The sequence below is a fragment of the Syngnathus leptorhynchus genome, chromosome 16, assembly GCF_054491065.1.
Source record: "Syngnathus leptorhynchus isolate UIUO chromosome 16, UIUO_Slep, whole genome shotgun sequence".
NCBI lineage: Eukaryota > Metazoa > Chordata > Actinopteri > Syngnathiformes > Syngnathidae > Syngnathus > Syngnathus leptorhynchus.
Window position 1 is genome coordinate 772,721 of NC_141210.1, and position 18,502 is coordinate 791,222.

General features: G+C 46.2%; 1 protein-coding gene across 9 annotated transcripts in view; it reads right to left on the reverse strand.

The window, feature by feature from the left end:
• Nucleotides 1-18,502, reverse strand: part of LOC147043784 (voltage-dependent T-type calcium channel subunit alpha-1I-like) — a 57,002-nt gene that overhangs the window by 6,100 nt on the left and 32,400 nt on the right. For 2 of the 9 annotated variants that reach the window (XM_085933448.1, XM_085933447.1), the window contains exons 8-33: nt 18,368-18,460; nt 16,884-17,211; nt 16,433-16,809; nt 14,373-14,524; nt 14,102-14,287; nt 13,195-13,312; nt 12,966-13,121; nt 12,751-12,832; nt 12,124-12,278; nt 10,971-11,693; nt 10,468-10,568; nt 9,844-9,967; nt 9,424-9,492; nt 8,641-8,819; nt 8,416-8,542; nt 8,061-8,186; nt 7,891-7,980; nt 7,599-7,791; nt 7,088-7,239; nt 6,508-6,617; nt 5,236-5,369; nt 5,081-5,151; nt 4,598-4,676; nt 3,985-4,106; nt 2,936-3,349; nt 261-410 (exon numbers count right to left, since the gene is read on the reverse strand). In XM_085933448.1, coding sequence (XP_085789574.1) covers nt 261-410; nt 2,936-3,349; nt 3,985-4,106; nt 4,598-4,676; nt 5,081-5,151; nt 5,236-5,369; nt 6,508-6,617; nt 7,088-7,239; nt 7,599-7,791; nt 7,891-7,980; nt 8,061-8,186; nt 8,416-8,542; nt 8,641-8,819; nt 9,424-9,492; nt 9,844-9,967; nt 10,468-10,568; nt 10,971-11,693; nt 12,124-12,278; nt 12,751-12,832; nt 12,966-13,121; nt 13,195-13,312; nt 14,102-14,287; nt 14,373-14,524; nt 16,433-16,809; nt 16,884-17,211; nt 18,368-18,460 — 4,611 coding nt within the window. Of the gene's footprint in view, nt 1-260; nt 411-520; nt 1,254-1,279; nt 2,431-2,935; nt 3,350-3,984; nt 4,107-4,597; nt 4,677-5,080; nt 5,152-5,235; nt 5,370-6,507; nt 6,618-7,087; nt 7,240-7,598; nt 7,792-7,890; nt 7,981-8,060; nt 8,187-8,415; nt 8,543-8,640; nt 8,820-9,423; nt 9,493-9,843; nt 9,968-10,467; nt 10,569-10,970; nt 11,694-12,123; nt 12,279-12,750; nt 12,833-12,965; nt 13,122-13,194; nt 13,313-14,101; nt 14,288-14,372; nt 14,525-16,432; nt 16,810-16,883; nt 17,212-18,367; nt 18,461-18,502 lie in introns of those variants that run through there. The other 7 variants (XM_085933451.1, XM_085933449.1, XM_085933455.1 and 4 more) reach the window with 7 other exon arrangements.

The window sequence follows — 18,502 nt, forward strand, 5'->3', positions numbered from 1 at the left end:
GTTCCGGGATTTACAAGAGCCACCAAAATGCCTCATAAAACTGCTCCAGTCTTTGACTTGATTAGCGAGGGCTTGCGTGGTGAATAAAGCAGCAGCAGCAGCAGCAGCAGTCTGTGCATTAAAAAAATTCACTCCAAATGAAAGCTAAACAAGATATCGTCCAAAATATCATCTAATGAATAAAGCTCGGCTTCAAACATGCCCAAAAAGATTTGCACGTGCATTTGTGCACGTTTGTTTAGGTGGCATGAGGGCGGTACCTCTTGTGGATGGCCCCTGCAGTCTTTACAGATGGGTTGAGGGGATGAGTAATGGTGGAAGACAGAACCAGAGAGATTGTCGATCATCAGCATCTCCCCTTCTAATGTATCCTTGATCAGAAGAGATACGCTGTCCAACCACTGGCTCTCCTGGAACACACACACACGCACGCACGCACAAATACACACACACACATGCGTACACACACGGGGATACACACCCACGCACCCACGCACCCACGCACGCACGCACACACACGGGACGCGGGCCAGCAGACCAGAATTGCAAAGGTGTGCACATGCCAACATGCGAGGACAAAGAACACGCAGGGAAATGCAAAGACAGCTGTCAGGGTCCAGGAAAAATGCCTTTATGCATGTCAAGATACAAAGTCCATTTCATTTCTTTTTTTAAATGCTCACACGTCATCCACAACAAATGTCTGATCCGGATTTGACCCCTTTGGATAAAAGGAATTCCACAACAGGAGCACTTTAAACCCCTCATTAGCCACTTAACATCTTTTTCTTCTCCAAATTGGGAGCTTGGGAGAAGGTTGCAATTACATCAGATATATCACCTCATTTAGTTTCTGTAATACCTTCACGCGACAGATTCAATCAAATGTTTGGGCATTTGGTAAAAAGCATTTCAGTCAACTGGTTATTAGGAAAAAAATGACTTGTATTTAGATATTAAAATCAACCATGGCTCATATCATTGTAATATATGGCCTTCATACTCCTAACGTTCTGTCCCGGTAAGTTTATTTTTGCGACCGCCTCCTACTACTAATTCTGCAATCCCAGCAAGATGAATCCATGAAATGATGCGCCGCCTTTTGCACGTCCGCTTTGACATTTGCAAGAGAGTCCAGTGGGTTGTGTGGAGGGAGGTGGCTAGATGGAAAGATAATGTTTGATTGACTGAGGTGGCCTATGTGCTGCCCTCTATTAATAACTCCATTACTGGACAACAATAGAGCCCGTCTGCTGGGAGTTGAGACGGACTCAGAGAGAGAGAGACAGGGGGAGCGAGAGAGAGAGAGAGAGAGAGAGAGAGATGGCGAGAGCGGGCGAGAGAGAGAGAGAGAGAGAGATGAAATTAATTACAACCTCTATCTGACTGTCACTGGTTGAGCTATTATCTCTCCTCTCCTATTCCCTTTACTTTTTGTCACTGACCGTGTGTGTGTGTGTAAAAGTGTCCTTTACCTGCTATCTATCAACAGTGTTGCATTGCAGCCAAAAAGTTTGCTGGGGGAGAAGATTGCCTGGCAAAGTCAGCAATCGGATCAAATCAATCAACTTGATTTGATAAAGCAGCTAAATTGACAGGATTACAGGTTTGTTATCTCCCAAATACATTTTGCTCAAGTCTACACAAAATATTGTCTTGGCATCTGCAAATGTTTGACGAATGAAGGAGTTGAATGATTCTGCTACAAAAAGTGCAGGTTGCTCAGCATGCTTGAAAGTTCCACTCTAGCTTCTTTGGCGCCTCTCTAATCTCATGGAGGCAGTTTCTTTCTTCTCGCCACTTTGCATTTGTTTTTCATGATTTGGTGAATTTTGCAGGCAGCGCTGTTAAACGTGCCCACTTGTTCATTTGAGTCTTGCTTGACTAAACACACAGCCAGTCATATACAAACACACACTAAACCCTGGGACTGAATAAATTACAGATCCCTTAGTGCAAATCACTTGAGAGAAAGCGCTAGCGCGTTCTCCCCGCTCGGCAATATGTTCCTCTATCAGCCGACGCCGAGCTAAAAATGGCTCCACGTGTGTGTGTGGCTGAGAAGCCAAGGTGAAAGGCAGCCGATGAGTCATCTTAACGCGTGTTGGTATCATTAGCGGCTGACGAAATGAATGAAATGCGCCAGACAGACTACGCGTAGAAAATGACATGGGGGGGGCCATGCAAGCCAAGTGATTGTAACCGCTGCACATTCCAGCATCTTCTCATGCTAATGCCCGAAAGCTTATTTCGAGCTTCCCTAAGCGACTAATTGTGATGCGTGTCTGACCGGCGTGACCTTTGACAACCCAGTCAGTCTCCAATGAGAAGATGATGCTGGAGCAAGTTATATTCGGTCGGCCACGTGTAAATGTAGAAATATGTCTATCCTCTATGAATCAAGGTCCCCAGCCCGACAAGCCCTGAAAGCTTCAATAAAATTACATTTTAAGATACAAGATAAAAAATAATAATTTGTAAAAAGAGAGGGCAACCATAAAACATGGCTGTCAATTTGATGAAAAAAGGCAAGGAGGTTTTTTTTTTTGGCAGCATCAATCAAATCATAATTCCTTATTTTGTTTTCTCCCTATTGATGCACTCTGAGAATACACAAGCAGTGGTGCCGTCATTTTATTGGGGTTGTAAAGCTTATTGCTCTTTTTGTCTCTCACAGCCGGACTTTTGGAAAAAAAATAAAATAAAAAGAACTTTTACGGTTGTTGTACTGGTAGATAAAATGATTAGGTCTCTTTGCGGATTGTAATCATCTCACGGTAACCTTTGAAAGGACGACTGACCCAAAACCCGACTTTGAAATACTAAATGGAGCAAGATTGGTATTAATTGTTGCTTTTGTTTTGCCTGGTGACATTGTGAAAGGCAAACACACACACACACACCCACGCTCGTACACACCCAGAAGGACACTCACTTCATGTGCCGGTGAGTACAACGGCCGGCGGTTGGAGTCAGCGGCGTTGTACGGCATGGCGTGCGCGCCGGGCGCCGTCCGCATCCTCCCTCCCGCTCCTCCTTGGGTACCGGGGGCCGATCCGGCGGCGCCGACTCCTTTCTCCAGCCCTCCGCAACCGGGGGCGCCCATGCAACAGAGGGTGCCCTGGGCCAGCTCCAGCTCAATTTCTGCATCCATCTCCGCCTCCTCTTGGGCCTCCTTGTTGGAGTCGTCCAGGTGCTTCATCAGCACGGCCACCACCACATTGATGAGCACGAACTGGGCGGTGAGCACGAAGGAGACAAAGTACATGGGCGAGATAAACTGAAGGCTGGGATTGCAGGCGTAGTCCACATCAGTGCCGTGATCTGGTGGGCACTCCCGCAATGTGTCCTGGAAACAGAGGATGGATGGAGATCAGTGGACATCAGCGAGCTTCATTTGTTTACTGTCTGCTCAATGTTGATGCTAATGCTAGTTAGCATCTTGCATTGGAGATCAGTGGACGTCAACAAGCTACCTTTGTTGACCTTCTGCTCAATGTTGATGCTAATGCTAGTTAGCATGTCGCATTGGAGATGGAGATCAGTGGACGTCAACAAGCTACATTTGTTTACTTTCTTGTCAATGTTGATGCTAATGCTAGTTAGCATGTGGCAGTGGAGGCTAGTCACTCTGAAACTATTTAACATAATTCCTTCTCCTCCTCCCCCGTGTCGCCTAGGTGGGAACGAGGATAGCTGGAGGAGGTGTGCATTCAAGGGTAATTAGTGTTTGGCGTGTGTACGCAGTGAGCCGCAGTCGCTTCCCTACACATCAGAGCGGAAATTTGTGCAGCCGTTTGCTGAGCCAGCACATTTCTCCTCCATCGGAAGTCACGGTTAAGACAACGGATAGTTTGTCTTTTGTCCCTCTCGGGGGCGTCTTGGCCGTTTGCTCGGGTGAACATTTTGAGATGAATCCTTTCAGACGTGCTCCGGTCCATCCGCTATTGAGGAAGTGAGCGTGCAAAAAATCATGGAACGCACCTTCATGATGCCATTCCAGTTGTCGCCCGTAGAGACTTGGAACAAAGTCAGGAAGGCCATGCCAAAGTTCTCAAAGGTAGCGTGACGACTCATGCCCTCGCACGGGTAGTCTTGATTGCAAACTGAAGATGAGAAGAACGGGGGCAGGGAAACCAGAGGAAAATACACTTTCATGAGATCATGAGATGAGAGATCCGGCCCGACATTGCTGCTAAGCCACCTCGACATCCGTTTTTTGATTAATAGCAACACAACCTGTTGCCGGGTTTGTCCTTGAGCTTGAATCCCCAAAATAGACTCAAACATGACCTCAAGAAAACTGCAGGAATTTAACAAGATGGAGAGAGAGTATCTTCTGCTAGCGAGGTGGCATTTAAGGACACTACTTGTTTGAGAGTGCCAGAGAGTGGCTTGATTCCCTGTTGGATAACTGTGAGAGAACTAATGAAAAGAGTTGAAGGAAAGATAAGATGTTGCTTCAATGAGCACCAGCTGGATTTGGTTGAACGCTTACATGAAAAACACTGGCGCCATTTTGATCTGCAATTTTTACTCGAAGTTTTGAAAACTCAACTCATCAGCATTTTTGGTTTTGATGAAAAAGGTCACTCACCAAGTTCTCCGAAAAGCTCTACTCCTAAGGCGGCGTAGATGAAAAACAGTAGCATGAAGAGCAGACCCAGGTTACCCACCTGAACACACAAACGGAACAAAAGCTTTACCAAAGTCAATAATACGTATCTATCCATTTGTTGGAATCAAATGATACTTTTTGCTGGCTGTGGAATGTTTCATTTGAATGTCATCAGGCCATAGGTCACCTGTTGAACCCTTTCTTTTTTTTACCTCAAACACACACTTGAATAAAATGGAGAGAAAATGAGAGCTACCCCGTGGAAGTGTTTAATTAGCCTGAGTTTTAATTACCTCACTGTGTTCCCTTGGGACAGAGCAAAGGGCTCAGTGTTAATGAGAGCGGGTCAATAAAAAACGAGGAAGTCGGAACCTTCACGACTCACTGTAACCTCTGAAAACAAACGCTCATTTTTGGGGGGGTAGGCTTTGTCTTTCTTTTGGATGGTGTGTGTGTGTGTACCTGAGGCAGGGCTTGGACCACCGTGTCCAACAGGGCTCGCATTCCCGTCGCCATTTTCAGCAGCTTCAGGACTGTGCCGACGTGCAGGAGGAAAAGACATGAAATGAGGGCAGTCAGCTACAAAGCGTGTGAGATCAAGTAAACATAGTAAGCACCTCGTGCTATTCTCAGCACTCTCATGATCCTGATGATAGTGGGGTTGATGGGCAGCGCGGCGCTTATCTCAATCTCCTCCAAAGTGATGCCCATCACGGACAGAAGCACAATGGCAAGGTCCAGCTGGTTCCACCTGATTGATACATGTTCAATATATGGTGAGCGCCAGATGGGCCTTATATATTTATATTGTACTTTCATTTCCATTCTCATGATATGATTATTTCCATGTTGATGATATTATATTATTTATGATAATATTTCTTATAAGCACTTCTTCTACATCAAGTCACTTCTTGGCCCGCTCAGTGTGGATTTTTACTGTCGTCTTTGTGCTCCAGTTAATTTGTTACTTTGTATCCTTTGCTAGAGGATCAATAGGTGTTCTATTGATGATACATTTAGTAAGCTCCTTTTGGCCCGCGTTACTTTATAGCGAGCTGGGGTCTGGCCAATTTACTAAATTGCACTTTGACAAACAACAATAGTTCTAAAAAGTGTAAATTGTCAATCTAAATGTACTGGCTTTTATTGTTTCCTTTTGTGTTGAAAAATAGGACTCGCTGGATATCATCGTATAAAAGGCTCCTCGCTCAATTCCCGCTTGATCTTATCGTGGTAAATGAAACGCTCGCTTTTACTGCTTTTGGATTGGGAAACGGCAGCAGTTTTTTTGGGATTATTTCATTTGTTTTATCTCAGATGCAGGAACATAATGTCCGACTGGGACTCAATGAGTTTTTAACTCAACCAAGGATGAGAGAAATGAGTTGAAGTCTCACATTTTGTGTGTCCTTGACTACTTTTAATGTGACCTGACAGCCACTGGAGCCAGAAAAAAATAAATAATAAAATGACACGATGCACCGTGACCACTCGTGTCTGTTGGTGATGCTTAAAAAAATACATTTGATGCATTATTGTGCGACACATTCTCTCGCTATTCGCCTAACCTTGCAAAAATGCTGCCAGGAAGTACGTACAATGGTATGATAAATCGAAGCTAAAGTGCCGAAATGATCGGGATATTTGTGCACATTGGGCTGACTGCGTAATACGATGGCATTTCTTGTTAGGTCCAAATAATTGAACTGATGAGACACAAATTTCTTTGCACTTTTGAGAATAGAATGATTCTTCATTTTCAGGCTACACATTGAAAAGATAAATGGTTGCCAAGGTTTTCTCAGCCCAAAGTTTGTGATGATTATTCATAGGAATGATTTACAGCCTAGCACGTCGGCACAATCATGAAGAAATTCCCACCGCACCTGTCTTTGAAGAAGCGGCGGAAGCCGAAGGCGATGAGCTTGAGGATGGATTCCAGCACAAAAGTGGAGGTGAAGAAATAATTGCAGTATTTTAGAGCCAGATCTAGAGACTGGGAAAAAGACAATCAAGACCTAGGTGTGAGTGTCTGTGCGCAGACAGGCTGGAGGAGAATCGGAAAACGCCAAAAGAAAAAACGAAATTGTTTGGAGGGGAAACGACGGGCCAAAGGCGAGATCGGAAAAATGCAAACATCCCATTTAAGTACAAAGAAAGCATAGTTATGCAGCCTGAAATTAAAATTCCATCCCAAATGAATTATTATTATGACTACTATCTCTCTCTCTATCCCTATTTTAATGGCTTGATGGCACATGAGGGGTTAAGTGAATTTTTTTTTTTTCCCGGTTCACCTCGGTTGATTGGGTAGCAAAAAAAGTCTTAGAAATGACTGAACAGGTATTGTGTCGTTCGTCATATCCTTCAGCGGTGCAATCAAGATCATTGTATCGGCTCGGCTGCGGCGTGCGCATTTCTGGAGACATTTGTTTTGAAATAACGCTGCAAAATGTCCTCCCTTACGTGAGGTTGATTGTAGTGCTCAAGGGACATGGTGATGACGTTGATGCAGATGATGAAGGTGATGATGAGGTCCAGGTAGTGGTTTGTGCACAGCGTGTGGATCATCAGCCGCACGTTGCTGTAGCTGGCGTAGTAGGGAAGCTTTTGGGCTTCTGTTGGCCGAACAAAAGAGAGCCCAGACATTTGCATATTCATAAAATGAAAAGATAAAGATGATGGATATCCATTTTTGAGCGGCATCATATATTGTGCTCGGAATTTACACCCGCTTGACACTTTCAAAACAGCTAAGTGTCCCGTCATGCTTAATTTAGTGTCGGCTAAAAAGGCATTTTTTTTTTTTGGGCACTCCACCCAAGATCTCATTGAATTATTTGCGGTTTTGTTTTTTTGCTTCATCGTGCTGAACATGCTATCCTCACCAAAATATAAACCATTCCGAAATAACCTTCAGCCGACTATATATTCAATAAGGTCCGTCCTGCCCTTGTTGTGGCCCGCCTGGTCTTACTTCTCCTCTTTTTTTCCATACGCCGCTGGCGTTTCTCCTCACGCCTCTTGGCCTCCTCCACTTCCTGGTGCTGGCGGCACTTGTGAAAGTTCTCCACCACAACGCCGACAAACATGTTGAGGACGAAGAAGCTGACGATGAGGAGGAAGGAGATGAAATAGAGCAGCATCCAGGGGTTGTTGTTGGTCACCGGCTTCGTGTTAGGTTTGTCAAAGTGGGGGGGGGAGAAAAGAAAAGGCATTTGATGATTTCAAAGTAACATTGGATGACTTGACAGTTGGAAAGTGTTTACCTGCTGGTCCACAGCGACAGCATCCAGACCGTGATACATGATGTTGACCCAACCGTCCTTAGAGGCCAGCACAAACAAGGACATCAGGGCCTGGGGGGGGACCCACAATGTGAAGTACAGTCTGAAATCTAAACAACGTTCCTCATAGGATAAACAAAAAGAGCACCAACCTGCCCCAAATTGTCAAAGTTGTACTTATGGTGAACCCACTTGTAGTTGGCTTGTAGACAATCAGATTTGTTGGTGATGTTTTTCACATCAGGCCCCAAGCAGTAGAAAAACTTGCCTTTAAACAGCTGTTGGAAAAGTGGATCACAAACAAATGAGAGAAATAATGAGCTGATCTCCAGCTAAGAATGTTTTTGCCGTTTCTTTAAACCACGACGAGGCAAATGAATTCCGTGATAACAAGATAATCAAGTATCGGCCCTGCAACGCGAGCGCCGATTACACGCCGTGACTCAAATAGATTAGGAAATATACACGCAAAGCCGTGCCACGTTGTTTACTTCTTCCATGTCTTACCTGGACCCCAAGAATACCAAAGATGATGAAGAAAGCACAGCAGATGAGGACAATGTTGCCGATGGGTTTGAGAGAGGTGATGAGGGTCTCCACCACCAGCTTCAGACCCGGAGCTCTGCTGATCACCCTGCAGAGTGTCAAAAGAAACTCACAAATAAGAAAAGGACAAATCATCATCATAAAATAAAAGAACATTTATTCAGCCGCGCCTCGCTTTGACCGCACCTGAGAGGACGTAGCGTCCTGAGAAGACGGAGCACTCGAAGCACTCCCAGGATCTTGGCCCCGCCCGCCATTGACACCACAATGTCAATTAAAGACACAAAAACCAGAAAGCCATCCAGAATATTCCAGCTGCTCCGCAAATATGCCTGCTCCCCCATGTACAGGCCCATGGAAACCACCTGGAGAGAAAAATAAGCAAGGTGAAACTGATTTACAGACTCGGAATATCTGCAGACGGCAATCAATTGCTTGGCCGGCCGCTGCACCCACAAATAAAGATGAGGGGGGGGGGGCGGCACAGTGAAATATCGAGCAACATGCTGACCACTTCATCAAGCCTGCTGTGTTGTGCCTTTTACTTGGCTGCATCTTGTACACTAACACTAAGCTCAGCAGCGGAATCCTGCAGCGAGATGAATGCTACACACACGCACACACACACGCACACACACACACACACGCACGCCAACACGTGTTATTTGGACGCACAAGGCTCAGACAGACAGAGACACAGAGGGATACATGTAGAGCTCGGCCGGGGGGCTGACAAGTCTGCGGCTGCTTGACGGCGCGTGATTGGTTAATAATTGATTGTGGGAATGCATAATGGATGGCCCACTTGTGCCAAAGGATCGCAGAGAAAACAGAGACTAGCAGTGGGAGGTGGAAGGAGAAGAAGAAAAAAAGGAAACAACAAAAGGGACTTAGGAGGAAGGATTAACTGTGTGTGTGTGTGTGACGGTGGCTCATGGGCTGCATTTTAGAGCTCCAGTAAAAAGTTACCTTGAGTGTCATCTCGCCCACAAAGATGGCAGTAAAGATGTAGTTGGATATAGTGAGGAACACCCTTTCCTGAATTGGAAGAGACAACAAGAGAGGGTGACGCTAACAAATATGACAAGAGGGACTAGTAAAGCCTTCCTTATTGTTCCTTTTATCTCATAAAAGTTCATTTGGCTTGAATTATTGCCAGTCGGAAGCAATAACTTCAATGGCACGCATCAGGCTGTTCTCGGTTCATTTTTGCAGGATTTTGGACAATTGATTTTTTTATTATTATTATCAGCAAAACAATTTTTGCATTCTTGTTTTTTTTTTTTTTTACTTTTTCAAAGAAAAATAGTCGGACCACGTGGTTGCTGGTAATAATTCCCGACAGAATTTGGGACTTGTAAATAGACTTGAGTCATGCGATTGCTTTACCAAGCTGCCCTGGAGGATCTTGGGTCTCTCGAGAGCCACCGTGATGCAATTGGAAAAGATGAAGGCCAGCACCACGTAATCAAACAACTTATGGGCGATGATGGACTGGCAGATCTGACGGAACCTAAACCCGCAAAAATGAAAGATGACAACAGGAAATGCAATTATTCTTTGACCGTAACCATTCAAATCCCTCCCTCGGACAAACCCGGCCGGCTCGCTGTTGCGATGCAGAACATCAAAAGCCATACACTCTACTCAACGCACATTTCCAAATTTGGCACGTGGCAGCGTTTGTGGCGCCCAAAAGCAATTAAATATCCTTACAGCAGAGCAGATTGGAATGGGAGGAAAGAAAATGGACAAAATGAAAAGAATCACCACCAGTACAAGGCGTGCTGCAACATTTCAATGCATTTCTTATTAAAGATGATGCAGGAGATTAAAGACAGCCTCCCCGTGACTGTGTCTCCAAATGCCAATCGATACTCTAATGGAGTCTTGGTCGTCTCTTTCGATACGACGGAGGGAGGGAGGGATGGAGGGAGGGACACTTGTTGTCTCAGTAGCAAAGAAATTTCCTTAAAGCAACCCGCAGAAATGACATCACAACGGCGGACTCACTTGTTCTGCGGCGAGAAGAGAAACACGGACCAGTCCTCTCTGGTTTCGCACCAATCCGGCTTGTGAGCCTCCAACATTTTTTGGATGCGGAAACACAAGCTCTGCAACAAAAACAGCCATCGGCCCCCAGCCGTCAAACGTGAGCGTAAAAATACCTCCAACTAGCTGGGCATCCCAGAAGCTTCAATTATTTACACGACCGAAAGACGTATAGAAAGAGCTCGGAAGCAACATCTGCGTAAATGCTCCTTTCTAATTAAGCGTGTGGCTTATTTACAATGGAAACAATCGGGGCTCTCGCAGGGCTGGATAGATAAGAAGTGGCGACTTTACACAAAGTGCTTCTGAGAGCGGGAGATGTGTAAACGCTTGTACTAAAACAACAGACCATAATGGCTGGCTTACGGCTGCTCGTATTTCTTTCCACTCCATCTGTGGAATGAGATGCTTTTCTATGTCAAGATTGAAGAGGCGACCGTGTCGACTCGTTTACATCTACTTACGTAGTCCAGCTCGTCATCCATGTCTTCCTGGCCCTTGTTTCGTGTGTTCACCTGCGGAAAGACTTCTGAAATCAGTCTTTGGTGGTTTGTCCTACAAGTCTGTTCCGTCTGGTGTTTGGGAGGCGGGTGGAGAAGCTGTGCCAGAGGAGTCTTGCCATTACAGTCTTGGTAGGCTCCTCCCATGACGCCGGGACTCTCAAAGCCGCTACCGATGAGCGTCCCTCCGGGGGAGCTCTTCCTCTGGTGAGCGTGGAGGGCCGCGGGGGAGACGGGACGGTGCGCCAACGGGGGAGGATGCGGGAGGCCCGGGACCTGGAGCAACTGGGGAAGCTCGAGAGACAAAGCCCGGCGGTCCCTCCTGGGTACAAAATGTCCCTGGAGGATAGGATGGCGGAGATGAAGCGTGTGGGACGCAACGGCGGGAGGCGAGAGAAGGCTTTCCTCCTCATCCGGGTGGACGCTGTGGAGGTGGCGGAGCGGGGAAGAGGAGGCGCGGGGTCCTCGGATCCGGAGACTTCCCCCGACGACCCCTCCCAGACCTCCTAAGCCGTAGCCGTAAAAAGGCCTGGCCGAGGTGGAGGTGAAGGCCGGACTCGCCGACGGAGACGAAGAGGAGCAGGGGCGGCAACCCATCAGGCTGTTCCAACTGGAGCGGCGGGTCCAAGGGGCCTGATGCTGGCGGGCCAGCGGGCGACCCCAGTTATGGTAACCGCGGCCCGGATACTGACAACCAAAGAGATGTTGGATGAGTTAACTCCTTCACCGCCAGCCCACTTAAAATGGATCTTTGACTTCTATGGCCCGTCAATGGTAGTGAATACGTTCGTCAATAGCACAAACTGATCCAATAATTGCTCAAAATGTCTGAATTGTGCGACGACCAAAAGGTTGTACCCAACCCCCGTTGGATTAAGTAATTAACAGCTCCTCAACACTTTCCATGTAGTGCATTTTAATCAACTAAATGCCCTTTTTACTTGATCAAATAGTTGCTTCTGCAAATTAAAAAGGCACGATAAAACCGATGATTTGCTGGCGAGCAAAGTCTCGCATCGATTGACGAGAACCCAGACGACGTGCAAAAACATGTCGTCGGCAAATATTTAGCGCAATATCAAAAGCCAAATGAATTCAAGGCCTCTGGTTGACTTACCGCAGCCCTCTGCTCCAGGTTGGCCCTGCCGAGGGAAATGACGCTGTTCTTCCTCGACCCCAGAGCAAAACTCAACCTCTCTCCAGGAAATAGGCTGGTCGCCAGAGGGCTCAAGTCCAAGTGTCCGTTCGGGGTCAGCGTGCAGATCTTTGGGTCTGCGTGGGAAAAAAGCCCAAAGGCCATTGTATATGAATCAACCCAAGAGCCAGACACCACGTGACAACATAGATCAGACATTTTTCTTCACTATGGTATTGAAAGTCCATTTCATTTGCTCAAGTGACATAACAGCCAGTTAAGCGAGACACGGGACGCTTTAATCCGAGTTGAATCACCTCCAAAGAGCCAAGGATGAGCTCGTAATGACGATAACCCTGCCAGCAGGTTGTCCAATCTTTAAATAGTAAACACTTTAATGTGCTGCTGCTACATGCTAATTTATTGAGTGTGATGCTTTGGTTTTTGCCAAGAGGGAGAACCGAGAAGAGTCGTGAAGAGAAATGTCAATTGCGCTCTGTAGGCAAGAAAATGATGCGAGGCTACAGTGAGAAAATGGAGTTTATGAATGTTTCTTGGAAGAGATCCATACGAAGAACAATTATCGAAATCAACAAGAACCTCTAATACCTGAGAGATGCAGAGAGTCCTGCTGCTCCTCAAAATTACAGGAAGACCTGTCATCATCCGAGTAAGAGCGGTTTGCATCTCCCTGTGTAAACACACAAGCAGAATCAAATTAACATGGAATCGCTCGGAAATGATCAAGCTCATTTCATTTGCTGGCCTAGTTTTGCATCGTATTCCCAATAAAGACGGAATGGGCACATTTTGGGGTTTCTCACCTCAGCTTGAAAACCCTCCACCAAGATGGCCACCAATAAATTGAAGAGAACGTAGTTTCCGAAGGTCATGAGCGCTACAAAGTAGAGGGCGGCGCAGGGTGAGGTGGAAGCCATGCCGTTGTACAACACCATATTCCAGTCCTCCTGAGTCAGAATCTACAAGCCAGCGCACAAATTGTAAATGGTACATTTTTCCACACTGGAATCGGTGTTAAACGCCTGCGTGTACCTGAAAGACTGTGACGATGGCCCAGAGGAGGGAATCAAAGTTTTTCCTGTCAGGCACAGTGTCTCCCGCATCTGTCTTCAAACTGAACTTGCAACCAAAGATATGCATCCCCAGGATACTGCAAGACGAGAAACATTTTAGAAAGCTAAATAGCTAAATGACAGGAGCCCCGGTTAGCTTGTGAGCTTTGGTTAGCTTGCAAGCTACCTGGTGGCTAGCCAAGGTTTCTAAGGAGACTCATTTCGGATACGCACTTGGCTTTTATTTTTTAATCATTCAAATTTGGCAGTGATGTTGACACTTCTCAAATTTATGAGACATTTATTTTGCACTTTACAAGGACTTTAAGCACCATGCATTATTGCTTATGAAAAGGCCATCTTCTTTAGTTTACAAAATGGTTCCCTTGGGTACTGTTCAAGTGAAAAAGAGCATCATTCTGAATTCTGGCGGGAAGGCTGTAAACAAGCGCAATAAAACTCAAATGTTTTGGGAAACATCCCCACATAGGTTAAGTGACTTGGATTCCTTTCTGCAGCATCTTTTGAGTGGCTCTTGTCTTTAAGTGCCAAAATGTCTTTCAGATTTTAGAGCGGTTTACAGTCAAATTAGCATAAACATAATCATAACTTTTATGGTCTAAGGAAAGCAAGCGGGAGCCAAAGAAAGAATTGCTTAGACGTTTGGAAATTATGATTTGGCATTTTCATAATTGACCTAATCCTACTGTTTTGAAGCCTTTGGGCTGAGTGTCTGCTTGGACTGCTCAATGACTACATAGGAGTTTAATCTTCTGTTCACTCAGAAGATGTTTTATGTCACAAATGCAATCTATCGCTGCTCTCCAGCAAAGCCCATCTCACTATATGAAGAATCATAAACAACAAAGCCCCGGCGCTCTTGATACCTGAAGATGAAGATGAAGAGCATGAGCAGCATACAGAAGGTTGCCACGTTGTCCATGGTCTTCATCAGAACCACCAACTGACGCCTCAGGGCGGGCATGAACCTGACCAGCTTGATGACGCGCAGCAGCCTGAAGGTCCTCAGCACCGACAAGCCGCCGTCCGCCTGACCGATAATCTCGCACACGCTGCAAAGTCCATCGGATCGGACATAAGAAGGCGGAACGATAAAAAAAAAAAAAAAAGCAAGAAAACAAAATAGGAGGCAGAGACCTGATGATGACGATGATGCCATCAAAGATGTTATACGGGTTCCTCAAGTACTCAAAAAAGCCAAAAGCTGTCAGCTTGAGGATCATCTCCAGGGTGAACATGCTGGTGAAAACAATGTTGCAGATCTCCAGCACATTGGTCAGCTCCTCCGGCTGGGTTAGAAAAAAAACAAACAACAACAACAAACCGCTGAAGAGAGCAGCTGTGGGGTGACATGGATCGCAAACTTCTTCTGACGCCACCGCGGACTTCCAGTTTTTGAGTCAGCACACTAAAGAGCCGACAAGCTGCGATAAAGTTGGCGGACCATGTCAGAGGCAAAGCTCACTCACACACCTCCATCCACCCCTTTAATCCGCTTTTTTTCAGCCAATCTATCTTCATCCCCCTCCAGCTTCCCTAACTCTGCTTTTCCTTCCTTTTTTTCCCCCCAAAGTCTCATTATCAAGGAAAGCCATCTCTTGGAAATCAATATCGTCCTGTCCATCAGCAAAGAGGAGGAGAAGGGTTGGTCAAGGCGAGAGGAAAGCAAAGAAAAACGGCTGGAAACAAATTAGGCGAAATGCAATGAGCTCAGTTGCGGCAATAAAAAAGAAAAAGTCTACCGGGACTCGAGAGCGCCATCGAAGCTGATCCATTTATCTGAAAACTGTTTGATAACACATCCGGAATGCTCCGAGCTCCACAAACAAAAAGGACACATTGCCAAAAGTGGTTTGGGACTGCAGTCTTTTGGCTCATGGCATGCTGACTTTTTACATCCACAATGAAAAGCCCACGTTTGACATTATCTGCACTGTTGAACTGGATGATTTTCTTCTCACTACTTTACTCCGTTTTCAAGTCAACAAGATATTGAATATCTATTTTTGTTGATTTTTTTTTAAATCATTTCATCATTTTAATAATGAGCTAAGAATTCTTAGTGGGCCCTGCAAATATGAATGCTGCTTTTTTTTTTTTTGGGCACAATATGAGCATATCTGTTTTGGATGAGGTTAGACCTTGCCGCCGCAGAACAGACGCACAGTGCCATCACAAGCAGGAAGGCTCAAAGGAGGACAACAAAAGCATTTGTGAGAGCCAACATGCAAATGCATGCGCTTGCACATATGTATGCCCGCTTTGAAATGCACACGCACAAACTCGCCGAGACAAAAAAATGCTGTGTAACCGGCATCTGTCTCCTTCTTCCCACCGCCTTCGTTTATTTTTAGAGTCTTCAGAGACGGGAGAAAGAACCTATTCCGTACACTGTCAAAGAGTGCGGGGGTGGACGGGAAAGAGAGGCACCGTTGTGGAGGAGACGTCGAGAGTCAGAGAGAAGCCAAGGCACTTTGGGGTAAAGCGGGAAGGACGGACGGATGGGAGGGAGGAAGGAAGGAAGGAATGAAGGAAGGGAGGGAGGGAAAGTGCTGGGAAGGCAGGAAGCAAAATGGGCACGAGAAGGGATTCTTGGAGAAAATAATTAGGAAAGGGAGGCAGGGAGGGAAGGAGGAGGCGAGAAATACAAAAAACCCCCCAGCAACATTTAAAGCAGGGGTGTCAAACTCATTTTTGTCGCAGTTTCCCACGGAGGGCCATTAAAATCGGATGAATAACTAGTTTGGAAATCAGAGACTAGTAAAAACTGTATAAATATTTTAAAAAGACTAATGGTAATAAAAAGTACACGCAATATCAATAGAAAATCTGTCAAATGATGTGTCAGTCCGTATCTGGCCCCCGGGCCTTGGGTTGGACACCTACTATTTCAAGTGGACGTTGTGTTTACGCGCGTTTGCTTGGCAGCTTTCTCCGTCACGTGAGCTGACCGGAGTGGCTCTCAGAAGCACGGCCAATGTTAAATGCCAGCGGGCTAAATGTTCGCACCTCTGTCAGGAAAGCATCGGCACGCACGAGTGGCTTCGAGTGGATTTTATATTGCTTGATCTTCGTTAGCGGTGATACCGAGTTAAAAAGTTCAAATGTCGACTTGTTTGTTATTTGCAAACACATTCATTGCCAAACGCACATACTGAAATGGGCCTCATGAAATGGAATCATTTCACAGGTCTTACCTGATTGTGATGTTCGATGCCCATACTGATGGTGTTGATGAGAATAGCAATCATAATGCCCCTGCTGAAATACTTGCTCTCCACGATGCCCCACAGTTTTCTCCTCATCCCATCCCACACGTCCTTACAGCGTCCCAAACAGCTCCTTTTCTTTTTCCCGGCACCCTCCAAGCGGTTCTCCTCCTTGTCCGTCTCCTCCACGGCGTCGCCCTCGTCGTCCTCTCCGCCGGCGCCGTCTCCCGCCGTCCTCGGGCCTTCTTCCGGCGCTAAAGCGCACAAAGGGCAGTCGTGCGGATTCGGAGGCACGGCCAGGCTGACGGAGTTGTCCAGCGGGTGGAACTCGTGGTCTTGCTTGCTTTGATGCGGACACTGGGTTACTGTGGAGACATCAGATGTTGGCTAGAAGGTACACGGCTGGAATGATTTGCAGGAGACTAGGTGGAGATGTTACATTTGGGATGCCTGGAGTGATGCCTCTCTCCGTTCTGATGGAGTCCACCTGTCCGCCGGTTGCCCCTGCCTCCGCCAGCCGGCGGGGGCTTGCCCCTCAGCGTGTAGTAGAGAGCCGCCGATCTCCTCCTGGCCTTGCGGAGGACGTGGCAGACCAGCTGGAAGATTTCCTCGTAGCAATCGCCCGGCTCGGCCATGCTGGCCAGCGTGGACGAGGATAGGCACTGCGCCCTCTGCTCCTGCATCAGCTGGTGCTCCCGCTGCTTGGTCTCGGAAAATTGAGTGGCGATGACCACCAGGCAAAGGTTGATCATGAAGAAAGAACCGATCTGCGTGGGCAAAAAAGAAATGGGACAAAGCCAACGCAACATTTGGCGAATTGGACGGTTTTTCAGGCCAAACAAAGCGTTTGATGCGGAAATAAAGACTGACTTGTTTTCACACCCAAACTGATACGTATGAAGTACATCAATTTGCCTGTAGTAATGTTAGCACACAAGCTGAAGGTCTTCCGGGGCAGACTTTCCACCAAAGCGAGGCTGATTGGAGCAGACAGACCAAGCCGACACATGCCCAAAGCGCAACTCGGAGTTGCTCTGTCTTCTCATTTCACCTTTATCTCCCTGAACATAGTTGCTACCAAAAAATAAGGTATTCCTTCATTTAGTCTCTCCAAACCAGATGCGGGAGAAGGTAAAAAAAAAAGGAAGGGAGCTTTGTGTGTGTGTCTGTGTAAGGCGAGACACATCTGTGGCCCGTGGGTCAAACAGTTCTGCAGGTGTGTGGTGCTTTGATTCCCTTCCAGCCACGTGTGTGTGTGTGTGTGTGTGTGTGACGTGCATTTGATCAGATCACAGACGGCTTTCTGCATAATTTGAGAGGGCAGTCCACTATCAGCATTCAGAGGATCGCTGCATTATGCATGCAATGACCCACACACACACAGGCACGAGGACAAATTAAGATGGCAGCTTTTGTTCGCAGCTGATTGTCCGTACGCTTTGGTGCAGCTGCTGTCACATGCGTTTATGGGCAAAGTTGTCCACTCACTTCCTAATCATGGCCACCTTGCAGCCATTCACACATTCAAAACAAATATGTTGAAGATTTGGTTTGGGGCTTATTTGCTTCAAATACATCTTCACCCAGGAACTGTTTGAAATGATGAACACATTGCGTACATCTTTCTTCGATTAAACTTGGCATTTAATTGGCCCATTGGTGTTCACCAGTGAACCATTAAAGACGGCGTTATTGAATAATATACTACACGAGGATTTCACCTGATTCCTAAAAAAAAAAGAAAGTCTTGGGTTCGTGTCAGCTAAAAACAAAACGATTAAAGTCTGTTGCGCACTCTGTTGCACACTGTTTTCTAGCTTCATTAAAACAATGTCAGAAAAACAAAACAATCCTATGGATGGCAGCACTCAACAGAAAACATTTTGATAAGAAATAAAGGACTGTATTTGAGACAATGCTTACTATGATGAGTAAGATGAAGTAGATGAAGTTGTAGAAGGAGTGGGCATCCATGACGTAATACATGATCTCCACCCAGCCTTCCAGAGTGATCACCTACGAGGAAACGTCAGAAAGTCGTCAACCAAGAAGCAACGT